The 14,937-nt window shown below is 52.4% G+C and overlaps 1 protein-coding gene across 1 annotated transcript in view; it reads right to left on the bottom strand.

Annotated features, from left to right (window-relative positions):
* Positions 1 to 14,937, bottom strand: part of SF3B2 (splicing factor 3b subunit 2) — a 74,441-nt gene that overhangs the window by 23,816 nt on the left and 35,688 nt on the right. Inside the window, exons 12-13 of the mRNA XM_040409906.1 lie at positions 14,506 to 14,733; positions 3,499 to 3,648 (exon numbers count right to left, since the gene is read on the bottom strand). Of these exons, the coding sequence (XP_040265840.1) occupies positions 3,499 to 3,648; positions 14,506 to 14,733 (378 nt within the window). The remainder of the gene's footprint in view (positions 1 to 3,498; positions 3,649 to 14,505; positions 14,734 to 14,937) is intronic.

The following is a 14,937-nucleotide window of genomic DNA, read 5'->3' as shown; positions in this document are numbered from 1 at the left end:
TCCATTCCAGCAGGGTCGCCCCTTCAGTGACTGGCACTGCAGTGGCATTACGCTGGGAGAGGGACTTGGCGTGCGGGCAACCCTTACGCTGGTGGGATGCAAGGGAGCTAGGCTGCCCTGGTCCTCCTTGAATTCTGTGGGGGAGGCAGCAGTGCGGATGACTGGCACTGGCGCAACTTGACCCCGGGAGAAAATTGGATTTTTTGTACTCACCGTAAAATCCTTTTCTCGTAGTAGGCATTGGGGGACACAGCACCATGGGTATATGTCCAACTACCACTAGGAGGCGACACTAGACATAAAAAGTATTGGCTCCTCCCCGTTGCGCTATACCCTCTCCACAGGCACTAGGCTAATCAGTTTGTACCAAAAGCAGTAGGAGAGAGAAGAAAGGCAAGGAACCAACAACTCCCGTACCGGGAAAGATCAAGAGACCAGCCCGGAGAAGCGGAAGTAAAAAAACGTAGGGTGGGATCTGTGTCCCCCAATGCCTAATACGAGAAAAGGATTTTACGGCGAGTACAAAAAATCAAATTTTCTCGTGTATGGCATTGGGGAACACAGCACCATGGGACGTCCCAAAGCAGTCCCCGAGGGCCACCGGTTGGGCATACAGGTGCAGGAGAACCATGTGACCCAACAGGAGAAATGCACGGAATAGGCAAGAAGCCTCATAACAAGGGAGAAACCCCAAGGAAGCAACAGCGAAGACTGCCAGCACCCCAGGACAAATGCCTGAGAGAAAGTCCCAAATGCAAGAAGGCAAAGGGGAACACCCAGCTCACCAGCTCATCCAAAGGCTGGAGAGAAAGTAGGACAGCACCGCCTATTGGAGCTACCCAACATTCTAATCGTCTCAGGCTAAAGCACAAACACCCTGTGGCCAACCCTTGACAGGCCAGGGGAGCAAGGAAACATGGAATCACTGAAGGCCAAACGAGTGAGGGAAGCCATAGCAAGGCTCACATGTGAAGGGAGCAGGTCTCCCCTCACCGCAAAGCAGGTGATGAAGTTAAGTGCTCTATTGTGAAAGGAGAAAATCCCAAAGACGCTAAGGGAAACCGCCAACCCTTGGAAAGGGAGGGGGTTGTAAGTAAATGACAGGAAAAGAGAAAAGATAAGACCGGCATCCCAAAATCAGGAGACGAGGAACGAGCCTCTGAAAACAAAATATCGCTGAGAAGCGCAAGACCGGAGAAACTCTGGCCATATGAAGTATCAGGGAAAAAAGGGGACCAGAAGCAGGCCCAGGAAATCTCAGCAGGGATACACTGGACTGAGAGACATGGGAGGAGAAGAAGGAGAGCACTCCCAACAGTCTAAGGAGGAAGGTTCTACCAACAGGAGGAAGTCCCTCCCGAAGGAGACCATAAGGTGGAAATGCAAACCGTAGCACTAAACCACTCAATACCAGATACTTGACATGGGAGGATGGGAAGATAGACACGAATCCCAAGAGGTCCACAAGGCTATTGGAACCTAGAAGGGGAACAATCAATTATGTTAGATAGAGATCAGGTGGTCAGGGCTGCAGGAAAATGAGACAATTGAGAGAAGGGGGGAGAGCCTGCATAAGCAAATCAGCCAGAGGCTGCCTACCAGACCCCAGGAGCTGTACAGCGAGCCCCATGCAGGAGAGCAGCAAGATGGCGACCTGGTGAGAGAAGGAGTCGGCAGCCAGAGGAAGAACCGCCCCTCTGAGACAGAGCAGGGAACCCGTGCAGGAGCTGGATTCGACAGGCAGGAGAGGCCCCTCCCAGGCTCCCCCCACGCCCGGGAAGCTCAGGAGCAGGCGGGGAGTTGCGGCCTAGTAGGCCCGAAAAGCCTGGGCCTCAATTAGTGGAGTGCGGAGCTGCCGCAACGAATGGGGGCCAGGTGGGGGAGAGAACTGGAGAAGCGACCCCTAGAGAGAGAAAAGGAAGGCCAGGGGGCTTCTGGGGCCAGGATACAGCTAAGAGATGCAGGTTTCCGGGAAGGGAGGAGAGGGGGGAACGTGCCCAGGCCCGGCGAGGAGGGTGGGAGACCCTAATCTAAAAAGGAACATACTCACCCTCAGACGTCTTCAGGCGCAGCAATAACCACCCCCTTGGCGGACTCAACACGGGAACCGTGGGACTGCCGAAATTCCACTGCGGAAGCAGATTTGGGGACTGGGTGGCTGCCAGGTACCTGAGTACGCGCCCGCAGGGGGGCAACTAAAGTGGAACACGATGGAGCCACCCCTGCAGCAGGCCGGAACCTGCAGAGAAGAAAAAATAAAAAATGATTGAAGAAAAAATAAAATAAAAAAGTAGCAGGATGACCTGCGCAAAAAGGGCAGGTCAGGTCTGCCTCCTACGGACACTAGAACAAGACTGATTAGCCTAGTGCCTGTGGAGAGGGTATAGCCCAACAGGGAGGAGCCAACACTTTTTATGTCTAGTGTCGCCTCCTAGTGGTAGTTGGACATATACCCATGGTGCTGTGTCCCCCAATGCCATGCACGAGAAACAGAGACGTCCAGGCGTCTCTGTTGTTCCTGAGAAAAATAAAAAATCAGTATTAAAAAATAAAATAAGAAATAAAAATTGAGAAAAAACAGCCCTGCAAAGCAGGGAGTGTCTTGCCTCCTTGGACACTAAGCAAAAACTGGCAGTCTCTCTCTCCAGGCTGAGGGTATAGCTGCTGGAGGAGGGGCTTAACAGTTTTCACTTAGTGTCACGCCTCCTAGGGAGCTGAGCTATACCTCAAGGTCTCCTGTGTCCCCCAAGGAAATGGGCGAGAAAAATAAAAATGGCTAAAACTATATGCATGAATTTCTTATTTCAACTAAATACTTTTACATTAAAAAAAAAAAAAAAAAAAAAAAAACCTTACCTAAATGTTGATGCCAGGCTTTGAGGCTAGTGTTCTGATCTTGTATTCTACAGAAAATACATTGCATAAAAACTATGGCCTCACTCTACTAAGGCCGCATACTTTTGGGGCTTTTTTGGGGCTTGTAAAAACAGAAGGAATTTCTTTTTCTAGGATTTTTGGGTGGTGCTTATAGGTATTTAGGCTACGTTCACAGCCCGGTAGCCTGACCCAATGGGCTGTTCTGGCATAAATGACGGATGTCGGCCAGACAAAAAAACGTGCATGCTGAGGTATTTGTCCAGCTGAAACACGGCATTTCTGCCAGAACACCGGCCGGATACTGCGAGCTCCGCTAGCCTGATCATCATCCAGATCAGGCTACCGGAATTCAAGGCAACCCTTATTCCTTTTGTTTCACATGTTTATAAGTTTAACAAAGTAACACAGCTTTGACTTTAGACTACTGTTTATTGCCTCTTACAGAAAATCAAGCATGTACATCGCTTTGGGGTCTGGGATTAATGGACCAAGTTGGAGGTGGAGATAAATAAGACAAAAAAACAAAACAAAAAAAACTGTAGCTTCAGAAATATGGCTATGCTGTGACAAAACTGAAGACAATACCACGGCTGCTAGTGGCACTGCACCTATTGCCCTTACCTCATAGTACAGGTCTCCATGGATAGTCAGTTTTGGCTTGCTCTGCCATTTGAAGAATGCATCGTGGAGTTTCTGGTAGTCAATGTCAATTTTTCCCATTTTGGGTCGAACCTTCTCTCTCATCTTGGATTTCATAGTCTTTTGCTCTTCCTGTGAGTACAACAAATAGTGACAATAAATAGGAAGTAGGGGTGGGCGATATGGCCTAAAATCTATATTGCGATATAATTTTAAGCATGTGCGATATGCAATATATATCGCGATATATTGTTTTCTATATTTGGGGGGCGTGTTTAAACTTTTTTTTTTTTTTACTTTTTATTTAATAACTATTAGCCTCCTTAAGGGCTAGAACGTAGAACCCTTGTCATATTCACCCTAATAGAGCTCTATTAGGGTGAATAGGACTTTACACTCTCCCTGCTGCCCTGTGCTTTGTGCACACAACAGCAGGGAGCTGAGTCCCCTCCCCTAAACTGTGCCATCCACAGATCCCCCTCCCCTAAACAGTGACATTCACAGATCCCCCCCCCCCCCTTAACGGTGCCATCCACAGATCCCCTCCTGCCCTAAACGGTGCCATCCACAGATCCCCTCCTGCCCTAAACGGTGCCATCCACAGATCCCCTCCTGCCCTAAACGGTGCCATCCACAGATCCCCTCCTGCCCTAAACGGTGCCATCCACAGATCCCCTCCTGCCCTAAACGGTGCCATCCACAGATCCCCTCCTGCCCTAAACGGTGCCATCCACAGATCCCCTCCTGCCCTAAACGGTGCCATCCACAGATCCCCTCCTGCCCTAAACGGTGCCATCCACAGATCCCCTCCTGCCCTAAACGGTACCATCCACAGATCCCCTCCTGCCCTAAACGGTGCCATCCACAGATCCCCCCCTCCCCTAAACGGTGCCATCCACAGATCCCCCCCCCCTCCCCTAAACGGTGCCATCCACATATCCCCCCCCTCCCCTAAACGGTGCCATCCACAGATCCCCCCCCCTCCCCTAAACGGTGCCATCCACAGATCCCCCCCCCCTCCCCTAAACGGTGCCATCCACAGATCCCCCCCCTCCCCTAAACGGTGCCATCCACAGATCCCCCCCCCCCCCCCCTAAACGGTGCCATCCACAGATCCCCCCCCCCTCCCCTAAACGGTGCCATCCACAGATCCCCCCCCTCCCCTAAACGGTGCCATCCACAGATCCCCCCCCTCCCCTAAACGGTGCCATCCACAGATCCCCCCCCCCCTCCCCTAAACGGTGCCATCCACAGATCCCCCCCCTCCCCTAAACGGTGCCATCCACAGATCCCCTAAACGGTGCCATCCACAGATCCCCCCTCCCCTAAACAGTGCCATCCACAGATCCCCCCTCCCCTAAACAGTGCCATCCACAGATCCCCCCCCCCTCCCCTAAACGGTGCCATCCACAGATCCCCCCCCCTTCCCCTAAACAGTGCCATCCACAGATCCCCCCCCCCTAAACAGTGGCATCCACAGATCCCCCCGACGCTCACAGGAATACATTTAAAAACGAATCAGTAACTTTATTCATTGGTGATCTCTTTACTGTATACCTTATTAGGTCTTAGCTCCGGTAACAGCAGGCAGTGCGGGCGGGCGGCGCTCACTCACTGACGTCACGCGCCTGCGCCGCCTAGTGGGAGGAGCAGGCGCGTGACGTCCGTGAGTGAGTGAGCGCCGCCCGCCCGCACTGCCTGCTGTTACCGGAGCTAAGACCTAGTAAGGTATACAGTAAAGAGATCACCAATTAATAAAATTAAAGTTACTGATTCGTTTTTAAATGTTCTACTGTCAGCGGCGTGGCCCTGTATATTCTAACCCCCAGGCAAGTGTCCCCGTCACCATGGGAACGCTTGGGGGTTAGAATATACCATCGGATTTGAGTTTTCACACGCTCACTGAGATCGTGAAAACTCAATGATTTACTGTCAGTCCCTCCCCTCCTCCTCTGTTCTCATTGGTGGTCAGCGGCAGCCACGCATAGTGGGGAGGGAGGGACTCCCTCCTTCTCCACTGTGCCGGCTCAGGAGAAGATGGTGCGCGCAGAGAGCGCGATCATATCGCGCTCCGGCGATATGCTCAAAATCCATATCGTGGCACAAATTTATATCGCATATCGCCTATATCGTCTATATCGCCCACCCCTAATAGGAAGAAGAATCTAACCCATTCCCATAGTAAATAATTCTTATTGTTTTACTCTCTGTATTTTCCTCTTCACATAGCTGTATGAAGTTGTACTCTCTAATGGCACAGTTTCATATTCCACATGATTTATTGGGTATTGGCCACTGTTTTGCAGATGTCGTCTTTACAGCATACACCGTGTAGTAAAGACACGTTCCCCTTGATTCCATGGGTCAGTATGGATTACAGCCAATGCGAGATTTATATAGTTTGGTACATATATATATATATGCGCAATACTTTTGGAAAAAGGAGACTTTTGTATTACTTACCAGTAAAGTCTCTTTCTCGCTCTTCCTTGGGGGACACAGGAAACCATGGGTATAGCTCTGCTCCCTAGGAGGCGTGACACTAAGTGAAAGCTGTAAGCCCCTCCTCCATCAGCTATACCCTTCAGCCTGGAGAAGAGACTGCCAGTTGCGTGTCCAAGTAGTGAAAGATAACCACCAACCGGAAAAAGAACTGTCGAGCCCCAACGGGGGCAACCAAGCCGGAACCACAACTGTAACCCAAATGAAGGGCGGGTGCTGTGTCCCCCAAGGAAGAGCGAGAAAGAGACTTTACTGGTAAGTAATACTAAAGTCTCCTTTTCTCGCCCATATTCCTTGGGGGACACAGGAAACCATGGGACGTTCCAGAGCAGTCCCAGAAGGGAGGGACCAGAACAAACTCAACCAACACCAGAGGCATCAATCAACTGCCGCCTGCAACACCAGACGGCCTAAAGCAGCGTCAGCCGACGCATAAGTATGCACCCTGTAGAACTTGGTGAAGGTGTGCAAGGAGGACCAAGTGGCCACCTTGCAAATCTGCTCCGTAGAAGCCCGATTCCTCTGAGCCCAGGAAGCCCCGACCGCTCTAGTGGAGTGAGCGGTAACACCAAGGGGCGGAACCTTGCCCTTGGCGAGATAAGCCTCAGTAACAGCCATCTTGACAAAACGGGCGATAGCAACTTTGGATGCCGCCATCCCACTGCGCGACCCCTCCGGGACCACAAAGAGCGAGTCAGTATGCCTGAAAGAGCTGGTTACTTCCAGGTAAATCTTGAGCGCCCTGACAACGTCCAGGCGATGAAGCTTCCTCTCCCGCGGGTGGGAAGGGGAAGGACACAAAGAGGGGAGAACGATGTCCTCGTTCAGATGAAAGGCGGAGACCACCTTAGGAAGGAAGGAAGGGACCGGACGAAGAACCACCTTGTCCTGGTGGAACACTAGGAAAGGTTCCAGACAGGAGAGTGCAGCCAATTCGGACACCCTCCGAAGAGAGGTGACGGCTACAAGGAAAATAACCTTGCAGGACAGAAGTCGCAAGGAAACCGTCCGCAGAGGCTCGAAAGGGGAAGCCTGGAGCGCTGAGAGAACCAGGTTCAGGTCCCAGGGCGGTACCGGAGGACGGTACGGGGGAACCGCGTGAGCCACGCCCTGAAGGAAGGTCTTGACAGGACCAAGGGGGGCCAGTGGGCGCTGAAACAAAATGGACAGCGCAGACACCTGACCCTTCAAAGAACTAAGGCCCAGCCCTTGGGCCAGTCCGCTCTGCAGGAAGGACAAAACGGTGGGGAGAGAAAAGCGGAGCGGAGGAATCCCCAGATCGGCACAGAACCCCAAAAAGGTCCTCCAGGTCCTATAATAGATCCTAGAAGAGGACGGCTTACGGGCGCGGATCATGGTGCGGGCGACGTCCGCAGAAAAACCCCTACGTGTCAGGACGGTGGTCTCAACAACCACGCCGTCAAACGTAGGGACCCTAAACGCGGGTGGAAGATCGGTCCCTGAGAGAGAAGATCTTCCCTGGCGGGCAGCGGCCAGGGCGCGTCTGCCAGGAGCAGCATGAGGTCGGCATACCAAGACCGGCGGGGCCAGTCCGGAGCGACCAGAATCACCGAGACGCCTTCCGCCGCGATCTTCCGAAGGACCTTGGGCAGGAGAGGGATGGGAGGGAATATGTATGGGCGCGCGAAGCCTCGCCAAGGAAGAACGAGGGCGTCGGCTCCGCAAGCTCCCGGATCCCTGGCCCTGGACAGATAGGCGGGGACCTTGTGATTGAATTTTGAGGCCATGAGGTCCACGTCCGGTATGCCCCAACGAAGGCAAATGGCCTCGAATACCTCCGGGTGAAGAGACCACTCGCCGGGGTCGACGGTGGTGCGACTGAGGAAGTCCGCCGCCCAATTGTCCACCCCTGGAATAAAAATTGCAGATAGGGCCGGGACGTGGGCTTCCGCCCAACGGAGAATGCTGGTGACCTCCCGCATTGCTGCAGCGCTGCGAGTGCCCCCCTGGTGGTTTATGTACGCCACAGCCGTGGCGTTGTCCGATTGTACACGAACAGGATGACCCTTCAGCAGATGAGTCCAGTGTCGTAGAGACAGAAGGGCCGCTCTCAGCTCCAGGACATTGATCGAGAGTTTGGACTCCGATGGAGACCAAATGCCCTGGACGGATCGGGGAGGAAACACGCCTCCCCAGCCCAAGAGACTGGCATCGGTTGTAACCACCAACCAGTTGAGTGGCAGAAAGGACCTGCCCAGAAGAGGGGACTGTAACCACCAGCGGAGAGATGACCGCACCGGAGGCGATAGACGGAAGGGATGATCCAGAGACTCCGGCGATTTGTCCCAGGAGGAGATGATCGCCCGTTGGAGAGGGCGGGAGTGAAACTGCGCAAATGGGATCGCCTCGAAGCAGGCAACCATCTGCCCCAAGACCCGCATGCAGAAGCGGAAGGACGGTCGGCGGTGGAGAAGGAGACCCCGAACCGCCCCACGGAGGATCAGACGTTTTTCCGAGGGAAGACGTACCTCCGCCGCTCCTGTGTCTAAAAGCATTCCCAGGAAGACTAGTTGTCTGGAGGGGGGAAGGGAGGACTTGGGGAAGTAGATGACCCAACCGAACCTCGCCAGAGTCTCTAGAGTGAGATCCACGCTGGCAACCGCTTGAGAAAGGGACGGAGCCTTGATGAGGATATCGTCCAAGTACGGTAGCAGAAAAACACCCCTGGAACGGAGTAAGGCCAAAACCGGGGCCAGGACCTTGGTGAACACCCGGGGGGCTGTTGCCAGCCCAAAGGGAAGGGCGACAAACTGGAAGTGGAGGTCCCCCACGGCGAATCGGAGGAAGCGATGGTGACACCGGGCTACCGGAACATGGAGGTAGGCATCCTGTATATCGATGGAAGACATGAAATCTCCCTGCTCCAGGGAAGCCACCGCGGAACGGAGGGACTCCATCCGAAACCGTCGAAGGAGGAGAAAACGGTTGAGCTTTTTGAGGTCCAAAATGGGCCGCACCGAACCTCCCTTCTTGGGAACTACAAAGAGGTTCGAGTAGAACCCTTGGAACCTTTCCTCTAGAGGAACGGGGGTAATCACCCCCCTGTCCAGTAAGGCTTGAACGGCCGCGGAGAACGCAGCCGCGCTTTTCGGGTCCCGCGGCGGGCGGGAGCGAAAGAACCGATCTGGAGGGAAGGATGCAAATTCGATTTTGTATCCGGAGGACACAATTTCGAGGGCCCAGGCGTCGGAGACGTGAGCCATCCAGACGTCCCTGAAAAGGAGGAGCCGGCCCCCCACCCGGGTGGGTGGGGGCGCGCCTTCAGGCAGAGGACTGCTTTGCTGCGGGTGTGCGGGCAGCCTGCGGCTTGCGCCAGGAGGGCTGGGCCCGAAAAAACGGCTTCCTACGCTTGTCCTGGGGAGGAGCCGAAGCGGCAGCTGTGGTGGGAGCCCCAGAGGCCCTGCGGGAGGACCGAAAACGAGACGCACCAGGGCGTCCGCGGGGGGCGCCCCTGGCTTGGGGTTGAGGAAGATGGGTGCTTTTACCACCCGTGGCCTCCGAAATAAGTTTGTCTAGGCGGACCCCGAAAAGGCGGGAACCCGCAAACGCTAGTCCCGCCAAGGAACGTTTGGAGGCAGCGTCCGCTTTCCAAACCTTCAGCCAGAGCTCCCTCCTGACGGAAACTGCCAGGGCGGAGGAGCGTGCAATAAGGGCTCCCGCATCAAGGGAGGCCTCACAAACAAAATTCCCGGCCCGAATAATAAGCTGGGCCAAGGAACGTAGGTCCTGGATGGGGACGTCCGAGTCCAACTCCTGTTCCAGCTGCGCACCCCAAGCAGAGATTGCTTTCCCTGCCCAAGCAGAGGCAAAAACCGGTCTGAGAGCAGAACCGGAGGCAGCAAAAATGCCCTTGGAAAGGGTCTCCATGCGACGGTCCTCCGCTGACTGAAGAGAGGACCCGTCGGGAACAGGGATGGCCGTGTTCTTTGACAGCCGGGCCACAGGGGGGTCCACCTTGGGTGGGGAAGACCATGTGGCCACGACATCGGCTGGAAAAGGATAGCAAATGTCCAGCTTCTTGGGGTTGACAAAACGGGCGTCCGGGCGAGCCCAAGCCTTAGACACCACAGAGGAGAAATCAGAGTGGATTGGAAAGACTTTTGAGGCCTGCCTGGGTCTGATAAAGGAGACGCTAGCTGCGTCAGAGCTAGGGGGATCATCCTGCACCTTAAAGGTGTCACGAATATCAGAGATGAGTTGACCCATCGCTGAGGCTAGCTTGGACGGCAGGGCCGAGTCCATTTCCAAATCTGAAAACCGCCAATTCACCTTCAGAGAGCGAATCCTTTGGAGAGGAGAGGCTCGTCTGGGTGCGCACGCGTGGCGGGGAGAGTGAGGCCTCAGAGGAGGAGGCTCGCTCTACTCTAATACGCTTCTGAGAGTGCCTAGCTCGGGAGGGGTCACTAAGAGAGAGTGAACCCGCTGCAGCGGCAGAAGCAGTGGACCCGGAGGGCGCGACAGTCAGAGAGGCGTCCTGCGGGGTAGGTGGCCTGTCTATTAGGCGGCCCACGACATGAGTGAGGCTTTCCACGGCCTGGGACAGGGATCTAGCCCAGTCAGGCGGGTCAGAAGAAGCAGGGAGCGACACAGCGGGCGACTGAGGCTGCGGTGGAGCTCGGCATGCAGTACAGTGCGGATCAGACTGCCCCCGGGGAAAGGGTTCCCTACAAGCAGTACAGGCATGGTACCAAGGCTTGGCGGCTGCAGAAGGGTCTGACATGGTGGAAAAAAGATGTTGCACTTAAAGTGGGAGACCCCAAAGAAAAGTGGTGGCACGGAGGGGGTTAACCGTCCTACCAGACCCGGATGATGCAAGCGGCAGCGGTAAGGGGAACAGACTGAGGAGGCTGTGGAGGAGAGGCAGCAGCACGGAGATGAATGGCTTCAGGATCGCACGGCAGAGAGGATTCCACGCAGCACTGAGAAGTGGAGCCCGATGAAACCGGAAGTAGCGGAGCGCATGTAGGAAGCTCCGCCCCCCCCCTGCCGCGCTGAAGAAGAAGCAGAGCCGCGCGCGCGGCAAAATGATTTTAACCCCCAAGGATGATGAAGTGCCGGCCAAGATGAAATGGCGCCGTTCACGCCAAGTAAGCGGCCCCCGGCTTGCTTTTGCCTGCAGCCGTCCCCTGAAGGCAGCGTCCCTGCCAAGGACTTGCCCAGATGAACTCCCCTGCCCGGTAACGGTCCCGATATGCCCGGGGGGGGGGCGGGGGGGGCCATGGGGGATGTAGCAGTGGCCATGGGAGCCCAGGAAGCCTGTAGCAGCGGTGGGAGGGAGGAAGGGGAGGCTGGAGCAGCCACTCTCACCATACGCTGTCTTCGCCCTCAGTCCATCCAGCGGGGGTCGCCCCTTCAGCTCCTGGCACCGCAGTGGCAGGAAGCCGGGGGAGGGACTTGGCGTGCGGGCGACCCTGAGCTGGCGGGACGCAGGGGAGCGAGGCTGCCCTGGTCCACCTTGTCTTCTGTGGGGGAGGCGGCAGTGCGGAATCACCGGCACTGGCGCAACTCAACCCCGGGAGAAACAGAGGGGTCTAATGCGCCTCTGTTGTCCCTGTAGGTAGAAAAAAATCGAATTAAAAACAACAAATAACGCAAAAATAAAAAATCATAGGAAAACAACCCTGCATAAGCAGGGGGTGTCTTGCCTCCTTGGACACTAAGCAAAAACTGGCAGTCTCTTCTCCAGGCTGAAGGGTATAGCTGATGGAGGAGGGGCTTACAGCTTTCACTTAGTGTCACGCCTCCTAGGGAGCAGAGCTAAACCCATGGTTTCCTGTGTCCCCCAAGGAATATGGGCGAGAAATAAACTTTCAACAAAAACTGCATAATCGCAGGCTGACACCTATAACTTTGCTGTGTGTAAAGGCCATTTGCTAGGTGAGCTGTAGATGTGTTAGCACTATTTTGAGGTATGTATGGCTTTTTGATAACTTTTTATTCAATTTCTTTTGGGAGGTAAGCAAACAAAAAAGGACAATTCATGAATTTTCCCCCATTATGGTGTTCAAACAGGATAAATACCGTACTTTATAGTTAATGAATTTGGACGTTTTCAAACGTTGCGATACCAATGATGTTCATTTTTAATCGTAAAATGGAGAAAGGGGTTTTTAAAATTTGTAGTCCTTTTTTTTTATAGTTTTATAAGGGTATGACTTTTTCAACAATTTTTTATCTCCCTAGTGAACTGTAACACTTATACCATAGACTGCAATAGTTTACCATTTTACTATTTACTATTGCAGTCTACCGCAAAATTGCCATGTTCATATTAAGTCCTGCTAAGGCAGGGCTTAAAGGGACACTTCCATCACATATTAGCAACCTATATGTCAATATTCCATGCATTTTTATTATTAATAACCCCATGTATTCTGCTTCCTGGCTCTTTAACTTCCTCTCTGTTTGGACTTTTAACTCAACAAACAGCCTAACTTGACCATCAGTCAGACCACAACCTGCAAATCATACACTCACCTGCTGCCTGCCACTCAATTACGTTCCAGTGCCAAGGGTCTGATCCAGCACGTAAACATTCAGATCTGGTCAAATGCGCCACTCCGGCCAATCACTGGCATCAGCAATGACACATCACCAAGCGGCAGCTCACTCCTGGGTCATGCAGGGCTGCCGGCAAGTGACTGCACGAGACCTCATCTGGAGGTTTACGTGTCGGGTACCAGACCTTCAGTACTGGAACATAATTGAATGGCACGGAACAGGTGAGGGCATTTTTAGTTTTAGGTACAACACTGTGGTTAAAGTTTTAAGGTTCAGCCGATTTTTTTTTCCATGTTAGCGTTCTTAATCAAAGCTGTGCATTAACGTGACTAAAGAAGACCGTGGTCTTGAGGGACATCTCATAATTAGTGTTGAGCGAACTTCTGTTTTAAGTTCGGCGTCCGGTTAGCGGAGAATCCCGATATGGATTCCAAATTCCGTTGTGGTCCGTGGTAGCGGAATCAATAATGGCCAATTATTGATTCCGCTACCACGGACCACAACGGAATTCGGAATCCATATCGGGATTCTCCGCTAATCGGAAGGCGAACTTTAGACGCCGAACTTAAAACAGAAGTTCGCTCAACACTAGTCATAATTTAAATTTTATAATTTTGGCTATGCAAACATTAGCATTTAATTTTCATTAATTTGATACAGGTAAACCTCACAATTCATGAATTTTTTCATCCACTCTGTTCATCACGGAGCTGAATGAAGCGTACGTAACAAGCAGGATCTATTCCTCAGAAGCACTAACAAGACGATGACAAAAAAGTGGCGATTTAGAAACTAGCCCTAAAAACTGACATTTTCTTCATTGGTCAGGAATGTGTTAAAGGGGCTTTATTATTTTGTTATGACATGTCAATAGGACAGTGGTCTGCAACTTGTTGCTCTCCAGATGTGATGAAACTAGGGTTGCACCGGGTATTGAACTTTTGATACCCAATCGATAATTTTATACCCAGATCGATCCGATACCGGGATTTGCTATTTTCCGATACTAGGCTGCGATACTGCGCAGCCTAGTATCTGTTGAACATGGCATGCGCTGCCCTCAGCTTGCACAATGTCCTCATTAGCCAGCACAGTCACTCCCTCCCTTCCCATTGTGATGTGCCTGCCGCTGGCCACCAATGAAAATAGCACTGAAAAGGAGGGGAGGGGCTGTGGCCAATGAATATAATTAACCACTTAATACAAATGTACACATGTACGGAATGACAGGGGATGGCATTCCTGCAAACCCTGTCAATTAACCCCTCAGGTGCCGCATCGATGCGCTTCGGTGGGATCCCTGTTATCAAGCCGGCACCCGTCGCCCACATTTGTATTAAGGGGTTAATTATATTCATTGGTGGCGCAGCGGCCACAGGGTCCCCTCCACTCCTCCTCAATATATTCATGTGGCAGCCTCCGATCAGAGCCCCAGCAGTGAAATCGCAGGGCTTCGATCGGTTACCATGGCAGCCAGGATGCTACTGAAGCCTTGGCTGCCATGGTAAGCTCCCTGCTCTCGTGTGCACAAAGCACAGGGCAGCAGGGACTGTGTAAAATCCTATTCACCCTAATAGGACTGTTCTATTATGGGCCGGACGTTCCATAAAATGTGGAATGAAGCTTTTTTGGCGTTTTATTCTTTCTTTTGGTATTGAACGGTATCGAGTATCACATACATTTTTATGGTATCAAAATCGAATAAAAATTTTGTATCGTGACAACCCTAGATGAAACTACAGTCTTGTTTCAATAGGACACAGTACATGTACTTTAACCCCTGGAAGTAGGGATTAAAGCTTTCAGGGAATGGTGAAGGTTACTTGTCACTTTTTGTTGAAAGATTTGTTTGTAATTAGGTCATCATTCACCCTACTTAAAGAAAAGATCTACTATCGCACAATGGAGCCTCAGAACGAAGAGCTTGTGGTATAATACTTGCTTCTGAACTGGATTACTGCTCACCTTCTCTTGAAGAGCCTCTCTCATTTCCTGGATGCCGGTTCTCTTGATGAATTCAGGAAGCTGGAAAGGTGGTTTCTCAATTCCTCTCTTGCCTTGCAGATACTTGCGCTTGAAGCACCAGTGACGAGGAACAGGAACAGAATTCCTGGTCCCTTTCAGGTGCACAAGCAGTTTGGGGTCTTGAGCTGTGACATCGTGCATCTCTACTACATCTGGACGTGAAACCAGCTAAAAGAAACAAGTAGATTAATACATGGTAAAAGAAATACATGTGTGTGAAATTAACATTTTCCAGCACAATGATTTAACTGTACACTGCTGTTTTAAGTAAGTCAAAGAAAACGCAACATATGGTTACACTTCCAGGATGGTGCAGACACAGCAGTTGTGTCTATGCAATGGGCGGGCGGTTTTAATATCCGATCCCAGCCA

The sequence above is a fragment of the Bufo bufo genome, chromosome 10 (genome assembly GCF_905171765.1).
Source record: "Bufo bufo chromosome 10, aBufBuf1.1, whole genome shotgun sequence".
Lineage (NCBI taxonomy): Eukaryota > Metazoa > Chordata > Amphibia > Anura > Bufonidae > Bufo > Bufo bufo.
The sequence above is the reverse complement of the archived record's forward strand: the minus strand, read 5'-3'. Positions and strand labels throughout refer to the sequence as shown.